The 16,830-nt window shown below is 38.4% G+C and overlaps 1 protein-coding gene and 2 long non-coding RNA genes across 8 annotated transcripts in view; 2 read left to right on the top strand and 1 right to left on the bottom strand.

Annotated features, from left to right (window-relative positions):
• The window catches only part of LOC109082666 (methylcytosine dioxygenase tet3-like), a 49,422-nt gene extending 39,276 nt beyond the window's left edge, over positions 1–10,146 (top strand). For all 6 annotated transcript variants that reach the window (XM_042753288.1, XM_042753277.1, XM_042753283.1 and 3 more), the window contains 6 exons: positions 247–455; positions 945–1,095; positions 3,110–3,199; positions 3,459–3,596; positions 3,989–4,337; positions 5,260–10,146. In XM_042753288.1, coding sequence (XP_042609222.1) covers positions 247–455; positions 945–1,095; positions 3,110–3,199; positions 3,459–3,596; positions 3,989–4,337; positions 5,260–6,980 — 2,658 coding nt within the window. In that variant the 3' untranslated portion in view covers positions 6,981–10,146. The remainder of the gene's footprint in view (positions 1–246; positions 456–944; positions 1,096–3,109; positions 3,200–3,458; positions 3,597–3,988; positions 4,338–5,259) is intronic.
• A 1,435-nt stretch (positions 10,147–11,581) lies between these two features.
• On the bottom strand, positions 11,582–14,149 carry LOC122142457. The gene is made up of 2 exons (XR_006158625.1): positions 13,335–14,149; positions 11,582–12,633 (listed from the first exon to the last, which is right to left on the bottom strand). It is a non-coding gene; the product is annotated as an uncharacterized LOC122142457 (long non-coding RNA).
• An 11-nt stretch (positions 14,150–14,160) lies between these two features.
• Positions 14,161–15,327, top strand: LOC109111755. Its single transcript, XR_006158619.1, has 2 exons — positions 14,161–14,537; positions 14,899–15,327. It is a non-coding gene; the product is annotated as an uncharacterized LOC109111755 (long non-coding RNA).
• Positions 15,328–16,830: the final 1,503 nt, after the last annotated feature.

Genomic DNA, 16,830 nt, shown 5'->3' with positions numbered 1-16,830 from the left:
ATTGAATAACCGTATAATTAGGATGGTGGGGGGTTCACCTGAAGCAAAAGGGTATGTTTCTTACACCTTCTGGCATTCAAAAACAGCTAGTGAACTGATTTTAACTGAAAATACCACAAGACACGAGACAGCAGTCAAAGTAGTACCACTGAATGATTACATTATGATTTCTGCTTTCCTGCAGTATACACAACTACAACATCTATCATATGCATTTATCATTGCTGATTGTCTTTCTCTTTGTAGGTGATACGTCGCAGCAGTGAGAAGGAGAAATTGTTATGCGTTGTGAAGCAACGGCCTGGGCACCACTGTGTCAATACTGTTATTGTTGTTGTCATCCTGTGCTGGGAGGGTGTGCCCCGTGCTCTGGGAGATAAACTCTACAAAGAAGTAACAGAAACCCTTATCAAATATGGCAATCCCACCAGCCGCCGCTGTGGACTCAATGACGAGTGAGTTATGAACACAACTGAGGTGTTTTTTGAATTTTGAATTTTAGCCTTTTGTGTCTTCGAGGTAAAGAGGTGACAGGAACTTATATTTTGTGTGGATTAATTTGGTTGATGACTTTAATGTTGGACTTAGGGTATGATATATCAATGCATTGGTCACATATTGGATGATTAACAATTTCCTTTGATATAGTATGTGAATTATAACCTGTTTAAATTTTTCAAGGGTTTTCAGAGTCATTAAAATAATGAAATAATAGTTAATTCAAATCACATTATTGACCAATCATACAAATTCTGTTTAATCACACACTTGCTCAAAGGAGATCCTGTAATCAAATGTAATCATACAAGCTCCCTGCATGTATCTTTCGTAAGACTTATGAAAGCTCCCGATGCTGGTATCTAATGACTCTGTAATGTATTGTTTTCATAAAGCATGATTTAAGGAAAAGACTCAATTAAATTCATGGTGGATGCCTTTTGCAGTCGAACCTGTGCATGCCAAGGGAAGGACCCGGAAACCTGTGGAGCTTCCTTCTCTTTTGGCTGCTCCTGGAGCATGTACTTCAATGGATGCAAGTATGCTCGAAGCAAAACCCCTCGCAAGTTCAGACTGCATGGAGAGCACCCCGAAGAGGTTAGTGTCACATAAAGAAGGCAATTTTTTTTTTTTTTTTAACAAGCCTAATAAAAATAACTGAGGGTAATTTTACATCACCCTAGCTTGCTCTTTTATAATTGAATTATATTATATATAATAAACTATTTTTCAAATCAAGGTTTAAATCTGTTTAAATATGAATCGAATAGTTTACAGCTACACTTTGCTATGATTATAATTAAACAGTGTGTTGCGTTTTGTTTACTCACTGGGATATGAGTTGACATCTGAAGGTTTTTAAATTTAGTATCTGCTTCCATCAGTGTTCTGGTCTGGGTGTCATCCAAATGCTACACTCTACACGCAGTTTACAGTAAAAGCATTTAAAGCCGTTGCGGGTTAATTATGTACTGGCAGATGAACTTGCACCTTGTTTACTAAATAGCGTTTAGCCCGTATATATTTTTGTTATAAGACTTTTTGGTTATAATCAGGGCTTGAAAACAGAAAAAAAATTCAATCGGTTCTCTCCGAGCAGAATCGGTATTTTATTATTTCTGTTCCTGCATTCCTCTGATATTATTACCATTCTGAAACCAGTTCGGGTGGAAGTCATACTGGTTAGTAACATTATTTTTCAAAAACAATTTTCTTTGCCTATCATTTGCCTTATAATAATAATAAAGTACAGTGTTTTCTTTACTTGATTTGGTAATGTTAGCCAATAACCCGCTGCGCTTAGTCACAGCCAATACAGCATCATCTTTTCTAGATTTTGGCCAAATATAGGCTACTTCAAAAAAAATGATCAACACTTTAAAGACATCAAAGTATTTTTAAGATATTTAAAAATGTTTGCTGCATTGTTAAAAAAAAACACTTGTATAAGATTGCGTTTTGAGAGTGAAAAAAAACATAAGCTGCGTCTCACGTCGCATTTTATTAGCCCTATTACTTTCCGAAATAATGAAGGCTAAAATGCCTGTAGGATAAAGCAAAAATGTTTACAAACATTATAAAAACAGTTATTATTTTCTCTCCAAAACAAATCCTCTAAAGTTTAGGCTATAAAAACGTCAATCCAAAAACAAATTAATTTAAGGTGAAGCTGATGCCTACCTCTCTCATTCGGCACGAATCCAAATGTTCCCAAATTCCCGACGTATCTGGATGCTAAAATATAATTTATTATATAGTGTTTGTACTTTCATCGACATAAAACATCATCCTTCACATCGGCTTTATCAGCACAATGAGGCGTGGTCACGCTGAACGCAACTAATTTTGTAAAACGGAGCAGTGTAACATGTCACAATGAACCGTAATTCAGCACATTTTTTATTTCGTTTCGTTAATTTGTCAATATGATTTAAGTGAAATATATTTAGTGTATATGCCTATATTCCTTTTTATGTAAGCCTATAGTTTTTCTGTTTTCTCCATTCACAGAAGCGCTGCAGGTGCGTGTGATCTGTTGAATTCATCTTACACTATCCTCAGATAAACTCTAAGGGTGGTGCATTGCCATTGCGACTTACCTATGATGAGTTCACAGCTGAGCAGACAATTCACTCATTGGCCTCAGTGTCACATTTGCATAGACCGTACTACTGGAATTCGTGATTGGTTGACAGCAAATTTCAAACATTAAATGGAATGATAAAATAATGTTATTAACCGGATAATGGCCATTTCAAATTTTCGATTCTGTTCGGAACTATACAATTTGATTTTGTTTCTGTTTCTGGTTCTGTTCCTGTCAAAATTTTGTTCATTTCCAGTTTTCGTTTTCGTTCCTTGAACCGGTTCAGAGCCCTGGTTATAAGATTTTCCAGTTTTATGGAAGTCACCATCTTTGATATTTATTTTAGTCAATGTCAGCTGGGTTATTGGAGAAAAATAGGGAAAGGGGAGTTGACTTGTTTGTTTCATAAAACAGACTGTTAGTCTATGCCAAACCCTGAGTGTGTGAACATAGCTCTTTACTCTTCATGATAGCCAATGTAAACTCATTTGAATTGTTTTATTTATTTTATTATTATTTGTACAGGAGGACAATCTCAGGGATAACTTCCAAAACTTGGCCACACATGTGGCCCCTGTGTATAAGAGGCTGGCTCCCCAGGCCTACAGTAACCAGGTTTGTTTTTTGAAATTTCACACTACACTGAATGGTACACATTTTACACCATTCAGGCACATTAAACCAAAAAGCTTTTCTGGTAATTGTGGACTTGTTGGTTTGGTGGGGTTTCAGATGTTCAAAAATAATTTAATGCTTCAGAACTTTATTTTTAGATAGTGAATTTTGGTATCAGGAAGTGTTACTGAAATAAACAGACACTGAATGAATCATTTGTTAATTAAAAATAATTATTTTCTTTTTCTGTGTTATTCAGTGTTTAAATGAGAAGATTGCCTCAGACTGTCGGTTGGGTTTGAAGGAAGGACGGCCATTTTCAGGAGTCACTGCATGCATGGATTTCTGTGCCCATGCTCACAAAGACCAGCATAACCTCCACAATGGCTGCACTGTGGTATGGTATTAATTATCATTTATGAATATATGTATCTGTGTAAATAATATGTGATTATACACAGTATATATATATTTTTTATAATAGCCATTTTATTTATGTATGTATATATGTATTTATTTTTATGTAGGTTAGGCCTTTGCGTCATACTTATTTTTAACTGAATGCTCTCCAGGGCTGTACTGCGGTCACTGCCTGGGGACTACTATGTGTTGTAACTTGTTCTAATTTACCATACATTGCAAATTGTTCCTGTACTTATAAATTAAAAGAATACACTGGTCAAAATGAGAATTGTGATTATGTACAATAGGCAGTAGGAGATGTACCCCATATATGGAATTAATTGCTATTTACTTTAGCCTTACACTTCCTAATTTTGTTACTTCCAGGTGTGCACTCTTACGAAAGAGGACAATCGCAGAGTGGGCACAATCCCAGAAGATGAGCAGCTGCATGTGCTTCCGCTCTACAAGATTTCTTCAACCGATGAATTTGGAAGTGAGGAGAACCAGCGTCTCAAAATGCAGACAGGAGCCATCCAGGTGCTCACTAACTTCCGTCGTCAGGTTAGAAAACTTCCAGAACCTGCTAAATCCTGCCGGCAGCGTCGGTTGGAGGCCAAAAAGGCTGCATCTGAGAAGAAGAACAGGAAATTGCATCTTGTAGAAACCCCAGAGAAGACTGTCAAGATGGAGATGTGTCACGTGGAGTCACCCCACCCTCAGCAAGGCAATAAAGGTCAGTGGTTAAATATTAGTTTATCTCTAGCTACATAAACCAGTTTATGTAAAATTCTAAAAGGGAGTTAAATTAACTACTGGTTGTTTAAAGTAAAGGACAAACCATTAATTTGGCTGAAGTGGGAATATTTTAGAGATGTGCTCTTTGGACTCTGTAGTGCAGTGGTCAGCAACAAGAGGCCCGCCGGCCAAAACTGGCCCGCCGACAATAATATCTGACCCGCACCCTCAGCCAGATTATTTTGATAGCAGAATAATTCTGAGTGTAAAAGTAGGCTACGTCAAATAATTATTACAATAGGTTAGGCTCCATTGTGTAAAAAATGATACACATTTATTATTCACAATATGGAAAGAGGAAATAAAACAGTTTGTAAACAGCACGACTCAAACATGCCATTAATGGGCTTATTCAAGTCCTCTTTTATTTTTTGAGTTAATTTTATCCATTTCGCATCTCCCACATGTGTGTGTTTTAATAAGGCGGTGTTGCAAGTTGGTGAAGTAAGATACTTGCCAGGTTACGTGTCACTACTCTGCTTCATTCATTTATCCAGTGTAAAACCTGGACACCGCCATACAAATGTGGCTTTTTGTTAATGACTGTCCTACTGCAGGATATAACACAGCGTAAAAGCTCACTGTCAGTTACAAAAGACAACGTAACAGTCTGTCACAGGCAACTCTAGTTTCATTTTTCATCAATTAATTGCTTAAATTATCCTTTGACTATGGTCTGGCCCACCATCTAGTGGCGAAATATTTTTTGGCCCAATGCCAAACTTACTTGCCTGTTGTAGTATAATTTGCCATTCCTGTTGAAGATTTTGAACTTGAGCTCTAATCTTATAAAATGGAAATGCAACAGTATAAAATGTATATTTACTATATCATTATTTTCTTGTTTGTCTGTTATCTAGCTATTCCAAAACAGGAAGTGAAACCAACCATCAAAAAGCCTGTCGACCACTTCCAGCCCTTCAATGGAGCCATACACGGCTACCCAGCACTAGGGAACGGCAAGACAACCTCTGATCCACACAGCATGCACAGTTCGTTGTCATACCCTGGAAACTATGCAAGAGGTCGCATCCCTACCAACAGCCAACCTCCTGCACAGAGCCCCATCAATGGCTTTCACCCCAACCTCCAAGAAATACGCTACGGTTATTACAACTACCCTCCCAGTGCACTTTTTCCTCCTGGGCGCTTGGGATATGATAATGGAGCCTGGCCCAAAGCTGGAGAACCCTCTGCCACACCATTTGACCAGAAGCCAGATGTTCAGTGTCTCCAAGCCAAACTGGCACAGGCCTATCCCAGCCGTCCTGTGCATTCACAGCAGCAAATGGCTGATGCATCCATTCAAGGCTTCCCACACCCTTCTGAGGTTTCCCAGTCTCCTGTTCCACCCAGTCGTACTCCATCACTTGAGCAGACACACCGCTCTTCACCCATCATCAAGCAGGAGCCCATGGATGTGCCTCTATATGATGGCAGATCAGATGGGCAAGCTCAAAGCTGCCCTAGCACTCCCAGTACCACGCCAAAACCTGAAGGCTGGCCTGGACACAAACCAAACGGAAGTCTAGTCCCTCAAGGCTGGGATGGAAATATCAGATCAGGTCCAACTGATTTGTCTTTCACTCCGGACAAGCAGAGGCTCCACCAGCAACACCCCCACCAACATGAACACCCTCAGTATCTACAGCAGCAACAATGGAATTCCTATTCCTGCCCTAACTCTCCAATGCCATCCCCTGCCCCATCTCCGTCCCCATCCCTAAAAACAGGTCCATCACCTGCACCCTCTCCACATCCGTCCACCCCAAGACAGTGGGTTAGCCCTGCCCCTAGTCCACAACCTAAAGCATGGGGTCCTTACGGACCCATAGGTTATGGTACTGGTTGTATAAGGCAAGGCAATCCTGCTGGTGCTCTCCCTGATAAAATGCTTTCCCAAGCAGGTGAGAATTGTGGGTCTGCACCTCTGGGACTCCAGGAGAAAGCCTGGAAATCTGGTGGTGGATCAGCAGCAGGCAGCACACCATCTCCGGCTCCTGAGGGACGCTTGTTTCCCGATGCACTGCAAAAGTCGGATGGTCAGGCATGTTGGGACAGTGAGGCAGAGACCCAGAGTGAACGTGAGGAGGAAGAGGTGTGGTCAGACAGCGAACACAACTTCTTGGATCCCAACATTGGAGGAGTAGCAGTGGCCCCTGCTCATGGTTCTATCTTGATTGAGTGTGCCCGTCGGGAGCTCCATGCCACCACGCCACTTAAAAAGCCTGACCGCTCTCACCCAAGCCGCATATCCCTGGTCTTCTACCAGCACAAGAGCCTGAACCAGCCCTGCCACGGTCTGGCTTTGTGGGAATCCAAGATGAAACTCCTGGCCGAGCGAGCACGACAGCGGCAACAAGAAGCAGCTCTTTTGGGTCTCTCACAGGAAGATCTTAAGGCTTATGCGAAAAAACGCAAATGGCCGGCTGGATCAGCGAGCCCATCCCCTGGACAAACCAAGGACAAACGAGAGGGTGTGATGACTCGGATGGCGCCCACACAGCATACCACCACCCTAGTCACAGTTTCACCCTACCCATCCACACACCTCACTGGTCCTTACAGTCGATTTGTGTGAACTCTTGTAGACTGTTGCCCCCTGGAGCCAGAGATGGGAATTAAAATGATAAGGATCCTTTTACTCCTTTACCATTTGCTTCCCCTCTTCTAGCTCTAAAACCTCTCTCAGGCCACCACAAGGGAGGGAGAACAGAGGAAGGGGCACGTTTTCACTTTTTTCTTTTACCTCAAATTTTGGCAGCAGTTTGGCAACTCCCCAAACGGACACGCTGTCTATGGTGCTCTCGCTCTCTCCAACGTGGGAGGGATTTCCATAGCTACCCCTCCTTAAGTGAATTTGATGATCCTAATTATTATTGCTCTATTATCAATATTATTACAATTGCTATTGTTACTGTCAACGTTGATATTACAGGTATTGTTATTATATAATGAAGATGACTATTTTTTATTTTAATTTTATTGCTTTTTTTCATCTTTGTTATTAATATTCTGATTTTTAACCCCTCTTGACTAAGAGGGACTTCCTTTCTTCATTCTTGCTTGTTCATTATGAACACGAGAACAAGCTAATCAGCATTTTTGTTGCGCTTTTCGCCTCTCCCACCCACACCAACCTCTCTATTAATGAAGCGCCATCACATCACTGCAAGTCACATTTATGTGACTGCATCAAGGCATATCTAGAGTATTTGCTCATTGCGCTAGTCACTAAACACGTGACCAAGAAAGAGAGCTTGGGCCTTTCTGTTCGGTGCCACTCTAATGAAATCTTTAAAGTTTCTCATCCCTTCAAATGGTGCTTCTTTTATGTCTCAAGTGTCTCTAAATTTGCCCTCACAATATCGAGGCAGGTGCTGGACCTGGGTGCTCTTCAGAAGCAGATGTCAGTCATGTTCAGTGACAGGGACCTCCCAGTCCCGATGATGGCTCAGCCTTCCATCATGCCATCTGATTGGTGCTGACTCATTTATCTGCAGTTTCATTGGCCATTCTTCACTACCCATGTGACTTTTTTAGACTAAGTTCTCTAAGGTGCTGTTAGTGCTAGTAAAAATCCACCTTAATCAAACCGCCCTAAAGAGCTGCTGAAAACAAACCATGGGTCTTATGCTTATGATTTCCAGAATCCAGACTCAGCTCAAACAGGGAATTCTCAAATCATCAGACATTTTTTATCGGCTTAAAATTCTGCAATCTCTGCTTGATTCACTCTAGATATGTTCAGATTGATTGTAGAGCAGAGACTTTGAGCTGCAGTAGGTAAGAAACAATTATTATTATTTTTTTTTAATAACGACTTGCTTCAAAATTGCCATTATAAGTGAGTATCTATAGATTTGTAACATCAGTGTATCTGGTTGGTTTCAGTCAGAAGACTGCCCAAAACAGATCTACACAGGGTTCCCTTACCGGTTCCCTTAGTTACCTTTGGGATTCCCAACAACACAGCCCCTGTACAAACTGAGCATGTCTTCCATGTCCTGATTTATCTGTAGTTACCCATTTGTGATGACTATTTTATTCTAAGTTGTTATTTTGGGGATATTTTCTTACCCACTGCTGGTTAAGTCCACCAGCCTAATGAAAAAAAGAGCACATTTCTTGGAGTTGGTGCTACTATGAGTCTTTTATGCTCCTGTTAAGTTTCCCCTGTCATTATAAGCAGCCCTCTTCTCTCTTTTTGCCCTGAGAGATCACCCACACCTGGAATTCTTGGTGCTGATTGGCAATGCGTACAGTTTCAGCTCAGTTGTTTGTGCGAGCTTATGTATAACTACATAATACGTGTGTGTGTGTGTGTGTGTGTGTGTGTGTGTGTATGGATTCCTAAACATGCACGCTGGTTAGAATGTACGTGTGCCAGTGTGAATGCCTGTCTGTGAGCTACACATAGAGAGCAATGCAGGGCTGTTGCTGGTTTACACAGGGCTGTAAGGTGCTTGACACTCACAGAGGAGAGATCCTGGTGCTCATTAAGTGGTCCTGAAGCTCTTTACCTCATGTTGTACAGACACTGGTCCCAGTCACAACATGCTACAAACACACGGGCGCTACAGAATGCAGGCTTGCTGCCTACATCCATATTCGTACCTATTATTTTTTTTATTATTTATTATATGATAATGATGATGATTATTGTTATTGTGATTGCTGTCATTTTTTTTTATTTTTTTGGTTTGCTCATTTTAAAGAAATTGTAAATATTGAAGAGAGGATTTTATAAAAGCACTTTTAATCTTGATTTTAATGAGGAAAAAAAAAAATAAGAACGGATTATTGACAACTTGAAAACTAGTTTTTGTTTTAATGGAATTTTATTGGGAGAGATAGAAATGTAAATAGTTAAATATTTAGGTAAGATTATTTAACTGGTGAGGGAATATGGCCTAATTATGAATGATTCCAGAATTTTTAGTCTTCAGTTGTCTGTTTGTCAAGCCGTCAATAACAGACCAACAAAGCAGGATGTTTTGTCGGTCCACTCAAGATACTGCTGTCCTTCCTTTCGTGAGTACTGTACTTACATCAATACCTCTGTACTACCATTGTCACCCAGCTTCCTTCCCCTGCATCTGATCCACATCTATAAACCATAAACTAATGGAGAACAAAGAAACGAATGTGAACATGTTGACTAATACAGTTCGCAAGGATTCAGGACTCACTTTTTTGTTTTGTTTTTATGAAAAGGAGTGGAAGTGCATCACTTTTACATGAAAATTGCCCATAGAACCAAAAAGAGTATCAGGTGTAAACTTGCAGTTTGAAATGTGACCGCTTTCAGTTCAAAACTCTCGGTAGATCATGTAATGCTTATTATTTTGGTTTATTTTATTAAATATTTTGTGGGGTGATTCTTACAGAGCTCTGAGTCTGCACTGTCATTATTTTATCTAGATTGTCACTTGTACTTGGAAATGTGAGACATACCCCTGAAGTTTAAAAAGCTGAGTTTCAAGACTGCTCTTGAAGCCCACTGCAGTTTTATTCTCCCTAAATGGCTTTTGAACCATGGTGCTACCCCCTAGAGTTCACTGTGGGAAAGACTCTCGGCAAACACTGTTGCTACAGTTCTTCTGGCTCTTAAATTGGTATGTGAGCTAGTTTTGAGAGGAAACCTGTATGGTGCTGATCTTTTTAAATCTTTTTACCTAGTTATTTCAGAAACATTTCTGATGATCGCAATTAAAACAAAAAAAAAAAAAAAAGGAAAAAAAAGGCACTCCAACTGATCCAGTTTCCCTTTTTAGCCATCACCCTAAATAACTGAAATGGTACTTGAAGAGCATGATGACAGGTAGAGGAATAGGTACTCTCATGCTTTTGATGTGAATAGACTGTTAATTTAACATTCTGGTGCTACCTGAACTGCCCAGAGATCCGTTTTTACCCATTCTGATATTTTAAACATTTTGGCATTTTACTGAATTTACTGTTTCTTTTTTCCTTACTCGCATCTACCTTTTGGCCACAGTGTCACACAAATGCATACAAATACACACAAACACAACACCCTCACATACACACACTACTCTGCCCCTCTGTTAGCACTCACTGTTAAAGAGTATCAATCGTGCCCAGTTTTAAACATCAAAAGGACAAAATGTCTAAAGAGGAAAAAGAAAGAAAGAAAGAAAGAAAGAAAAAACTGGCAGCTACATTCCTTTATGAGTTAAAGATTGTTCTTAGTTCTATTTTTCATGTTGAGTATGCAGTATGTAAAAAGTGTTATCTTTTGTTTGGTCTCTCTCCTTGTAGCTGTATGGTGTATTATGTGAATACATAGTGTATGTGGTAAGAGCCACAATACTGTTTTATGTTCTAAACTAAGAAAAAATAAAAAAAAATCTAGAAAGTTTGTGGACATGTTTATTCATTTACTGAACCTACTGACTGCCAATCTTGACTTAATTCTGTTTAGCACAGATATTTTTTTTTTTTTTTTTTTTTCATGAGACATTAATTTTAAAACTAAAATTAAAACCAGTCAGTCTATCGTAGACTGCTTAATTTTTTTTCTTTTTTGGAATGGCAACGAGGTGTATTTTGCTACAAAACCACACGATGGCAACAGAGGTCCATCAACATACAGTATTAATACATACCCGAATGTTGCATCGTTAAAAGTGTTATTGTGTTATGATTTATTACTTGGTGAAGGTGAACTTGCCTGGTTGTTAGTTAGTGCTCAAAACTAAAGTCCCATTAATAAGCAAAAAATGATGATTATGATAATAATAATAATAATAATAATAATAATAATAATTCCTTACATTTATATAGCGCTTTTCTGGGCACTCGAAGAGCTTTGCATAGAAGTGGGAAATCTCCTCAACCACCACCAGTGTGCAACATCCACCTTGATGATAATGATTAAATGATCTCTTTCCTGGAATAAAAACTGCATATAGATTACAGCTGTATAAAAACAATTAGGCCTATTAATATTCACTATGGCCAATCACGGCATCAACTCACGTGTAGCTCACATTTTCTTTAGAATTTTAGCAGCAGAGAGAAATATCAGAAATGCAATTTCAAGAGGTGAGCTTTTCGTTCCATCAGAGACAAGAGTGTCTGTTGGACTTCATATGGTTCGTTTGAATTCAGCCAAGACAATACATTGTCACTGGAAGGGAAAAAAAAGGCCACAGACAACTTCCGGTTAATTTATTTGCACCTAATTGTTGTTTAGATGCACTTGTAGCTCTGCATTACAGTATATTGTTCTGTCTGGAGGCCTTTGCCCATAATGTGTATCACTGTGTATCAGCGCCCCCTGCTGGACACCTTTGATATAAAATGTTTTACAAACTTCTAGTCACATTTACAGGGTTTTTTTTCAATTGCTAACAAGCATTGTTCAATACTGAAGCCACATTTTCAAACCTGTTCACACATTCAGTGGTACAGTAGTCTTTGCTAAACAAACTGTGAATCATTTTTCATTGCTTTGAGACAAAAGGCAATCAATGACCACATTTCTCAAAATGCACAAACACTTTTGTCATTCATATTCCACAACCTGCAAAACACTATATATTTTCAGTACATTTTTCAAATGCTAACACACTGCTTTCAAAACTGATAAAAACACATTCAAATCAAAACAATGGTAAACTCTGTCTGTTTCTGCAGGAATTACATTAAAATATAAAATCTTAGCAGAATATTAACCGTGAAATTGAATAATAATAAAATAATTTGGACTAACACAACTACCTTCAATTTCAGCTGAATGCCAAGCCAGATGCCCTATTTGTAGTTGTGTGTGTGTGTGTGTGATCTTTTTGATGGGATGGATGCCTTCAGAATGATTTTTTTTGGAAACATGGATAAAGGAAGACACAACGTCAACACATGACGAACTTACAAACTCTCAGCAAATTTTCTGATTGAGAACTGTTGCCAGTGTTATGGTGAAACAAGCTTATTTTGAGACATATATGAAGTGTTTTTTTGGTCTGAGTGAGTTTTGGAGGTGAGCTCAAGTGTTCGGCCAAGATTCATGTTGGTAATGCAGGCTGTATGAACAGTTTTGAAAATGTCCCAGCAAACATTTGGACATTTAATGACTGTTGAAAAGACGCCCCTCCATCACATCCAGTCATGGTTGAAAAATAGTTCCAAAATGAAAGTTGAACGGACGTCTTTGACGTCATCTGGCCGTGAATTCCATGTCTTTTCTGCTCGTCCCTGGACATCACCTGGATATTTATAAGATATGTTGCTGCATAATTTAAGTATAAGCCTGCATAAAAAATAATCACACACCCATTGTGCAACATCGTGAAAGGCACATCTGAACTTGACAAATGTTCTGACCTGTTAACCTGCACCCCCCATTATGGGATCCACAGCTGAAAATGACCTACCTAACTTAAAATTGTAATAGTTCCTGACTACATACAAATTTTGGTGTCTTTGGAAAGAAGACCCTTTGGGCTTTACTGTCCATCATCCAGAGTTGATAATGCTCAAAAAGATAAAAAGCTATAGACACTGAAATGCCTTGAAGAAAATTGTACCACACTGATTTTTTTTTAAAAAATTATTTCATATAAAAATACATGAAATCAGTCCAGGAGCAATACAGAAAAGTAATGGGTTGAAAGTCACATGTCTCATGAGTTTCTGTTTCAAATCTGAACAAGATACCATGAAAAATGAGACCCCCCCCACCCATGTAAATATTTACCAAAATAATATTTACCAAATGTATCGAAGGGTTCTACAAACTATTTTAGTCACTGCATAGTTTTTCATTTATAGAACAATAGACAGAATCTTAGACATATGATTTATTTGAGCACTACAAAAATACAAGAATAATTTGAAATAATTAAGAAATAAGAATTAAGAATTTACTATGTATGCCAATTACAATTACAGTTAGGACTTGACGTACCTTGCAGCCAAGTTAGAGCTTGTTGAGAGTTCTCCCAGAATCTATGGCACCAGCTCTTCCAGGAGTGAGCTTCATGTGTTCCACCGTTGATGCATGGAAGTCAGAGCTGTGGCAGTACTTTTTTTTTCCTAACAGTCTTGCATTATTGTTAAACAGCCATAAATCAAACAAGTAAACAACAAAAATACTGGATAATGGTTAAAACCTCTTAACCCGCACCGGCCCGAAGGGCGCGTCTAGGCGCGGCTGTGAATTTTATAACCGTTGTTTTAGAAAAATATTCAATTAACTATCATAAACTATATATCATTTGAAGGCTAAAACACTCAATATCCATGTTCTGAGCTTGTTTTTTAAATCAATACACCAGAGAGGAAAGGGTTAACATAAATGCTGAAGGACCGGTCATTTAAACATGTACAAAGTGCACGGCAGTACTTACGTTTCATCGCCTATAGTTCTGGTCTGCTCGGACTATTCCAAGAAACACCAGCACACATTTCAAGGTAAGGGTCTACTCTTCAAGATGCATCCCACTTTTTAATCCAAAACAACGAAAAAATAGGGGAAAAAACGAAAGATCCTCCTTTGTTTACATGAGCGATTCGAGTTATAGTTGTCGATAGCGTCCATTTTCAAAGAAATATCGATTCTAATTCGTATTCCAGCTTTTGTTTCCTATAGAATGGTCTCTTCCGAGCAAAATGAGCCCTCCCTCGTCTCTCTCCTTCAATCACAGGCGATGTTATAACCCAGAACAGGCCAGGAGTCACTGACTGGTTTAGCGAGGTGCCAATCACCGCACCTCAGTTTTGGCTGTTTGTAAGCTAGCCAATGCCTAGCCAGCAATGTTTTGATGGATGGAAGTGTTAGCCAATCACAAGGACGTTTACAGTGATTCACAGTTTGCACCGTTTCGTAATCAGTTTGAAGATTCAGCGAGCGCAAAAGTTGCTGTGTGTCCGTGCGCTCTCGTCTTTACGCCCGCGGCGCACTCAGAGTGGCGCAGCAGCGCTACACGGGTATCTATCAGCGAGCGGATTGTCTCCAAAGCTTACATATGAATCTCTCCAGCAAAGAACGTCGACTTTAGAAGAGTTTTTGTGGTGTTTGATCGTGTTTTGGAGGCCGTGATGAGAAGCAGCGGCGAAGAGCAGCAGAAAGACCCGGAGAGATGCATGCAGCCAGGGATAGCATTAGCACGTGAGTTTCAACGCTGTTCTCTTGAATGTTTATATATGTTTATCATGTGTTTGCAGCTTCTGATTCATGTTAGCTGTGTTAGATTATAAAAATGACAACGGAGAGGGAAAATATGAGGGGGCTACATGATTTATTTATGCATGTTTGTGCGTGTGTATGTATATTGAGTATGTTTGTGTTTGTGCGTATGCATGAGTATTGTGTGTGTGTGTGTGTGTGTGTATGTGTATGTATGTATGTATGTTTATGTGTACGAGCATTGAGTATGTATATTTATGAGTGTGTATACAACATGTAAACACAGTTTTGCAAGTTTGATTTGTTTTGTTTACACACTGGTTCTCCCTTTCCTGTGTTTCAGTGACTTTGGTGTCCAGTTGGTCAAAGAACAAACCTTTTTAGTGACTGCCTTGAGTGTCTTCCTACACTGTAATACTGTAAATAGTTCCTTTTAGTTTTTCAGTAACTTGATATTCAAAATAATTAGCAGAGAAAAAAAATGTACAATTACAAAATGTAAAATAAATAATTGTATTTTGCATGTTTTGTGTTCATTCACTCTAAAATGATCACTGATCAAATCTGTTTTCATTATTAGAATTGTTCAAAATAAATAGTTTTGTTAAAATGTTTAAATGTTGTTCTGAAATAGTTTTGTTTCATGGGTAGATGAGTTCTGAGTTGATATACATATGTAGTGTATGTAGTATGCAGTGTCATATGCAGAGTCTCTAAATAGCCTTTTTGAAAGTATTCCTAGACTTTTCTTGAAATAAAAGATCTAAATGACTTTTCCAAAGCTTTTCTTTAAATAAAATACCATAAAGATGTACTTTCTGCAAGTTTTTTACCTAAAAAAAAATGTTTTATTTCAGCTTTTATTTCAGGAAAAGTTAAGGCATTCTTTCAAAAATGCCCAAATTTTTGCCCAAAAATGACCAAATGAGTCAGGAATAGTTTTTTTCTTGTGTATTATGGTTGGCAGAGCAGTTTCTGAACTGATATACATATATGTGTTATGCAGTTTTGCCTCATTTGGTCATTTGGTTACCAGGTGTACATTTGGAGTCTCCAAATGGCTTTTTTGAAAGGACGCCTAGACTTTTTTTTTAAATAAAAGCTTACAGAAACTACATTTTTGGGAGTATCATCTTCAAATTTGAATCAAAATATGTTCAGACATTCAGCTTTATGTTTATGGCATTTTAAGGCCTTTGGCAAATAAGTCACTATCATTTTTCCCTTAGTGAATTTCATTCAAAGATATCATGAGTCGCTTTCATGTAAGTTTTACCTTGTTTTACTCTGTTGCTATACTAATTTTGAGTTATTATGACTCCAGAGTAATAAAGGTTTAAGTGTCTAGTTTCAGACAATACCAGATTTATAAATTTAGACCATAGGGTTCAAGAGCTACAGACATTTTTATTTGGGTATGTCGTTTTTCAGAAAATGCTCAAAAATAGGAGCGCAGGTTGTAAATGTTTTTAGAGTTTATGAAAGTTGTTTACGGCTTCAGGTGTTCTGGCATTGCTGCAACCATGTCTGAGTCCGTATCATTTTGTCTCATTTGGGCTTCACCTCTTCACAGCATCTGAGGAAAGAGAATATGAATATTTAAAAAAAATAAAATAATAATAAAATCAACAATAACATGCACCTGCTTATTTTGAAAATGTCTTTATGGTCCTACAACTAAATTGAAAATACAATGGAACAAGATTTTACATCTGTTTCTTAAATTAAGCATAAGAAAAAGGTAATCAACATGTATTACATGTTATTTTACTCTAGAATAATCTTAAGTAAAAGATGTTCTGCATTAAATGTGTGTTAGATTAGTGAAAAAACAGCAATCAATACCACTGTGGTGTCCTTGATAAAGATCCTAAACTAGGTGTAACTCTGTGAAAGTTAACAGGACACTTCTGATAAAGACAGGTGGTCTTTTAGAGAAAAGTCCCCTAAATAGATAAAGGGTAACAATAAAAATGATATAAATAATAGACAAGGAATAGGAGATTTTTCGAATGTCATAAGGCCAAAATTACCTTGAATCACATAGTATAAAGGGGTAGCTTTGAGTGGCTTCTTTTCAAGTTGGCCACCAGCCCTCGTATTGAATTTCGCCATCAAGGCATTTGACATATTTACATTTAGTCATTTAGCAGATGCTTTTGTCAAAAGCGGATGAAAACTGGGAGACTTGAGACTGTCCCATAGACTGCCAAGTAAGTAACACGGTCAAGGTCCAGGAAAGTATGAAAAGCATCGTCAGAATAGTCCATCTGCC

This window comes from Cyprinus carpio, chromosome A5 (assembly GCF_018340385.1).
Source record: "Cyprinus carpio isolate SPL01 chromosome A5, ASM1834038v1, whole genome shotgun sequence".
NCBI lineage: Eukaryota > Metazoa > Chordata > Actinopteri > Cypriniformes > Cyprinidae > Cyprinus > Cyprinus carpio.
Note: the sequence above shows the minus strand (reverse complement) of the source record. Positions and strands in the feature narration are given on the sequence as shown.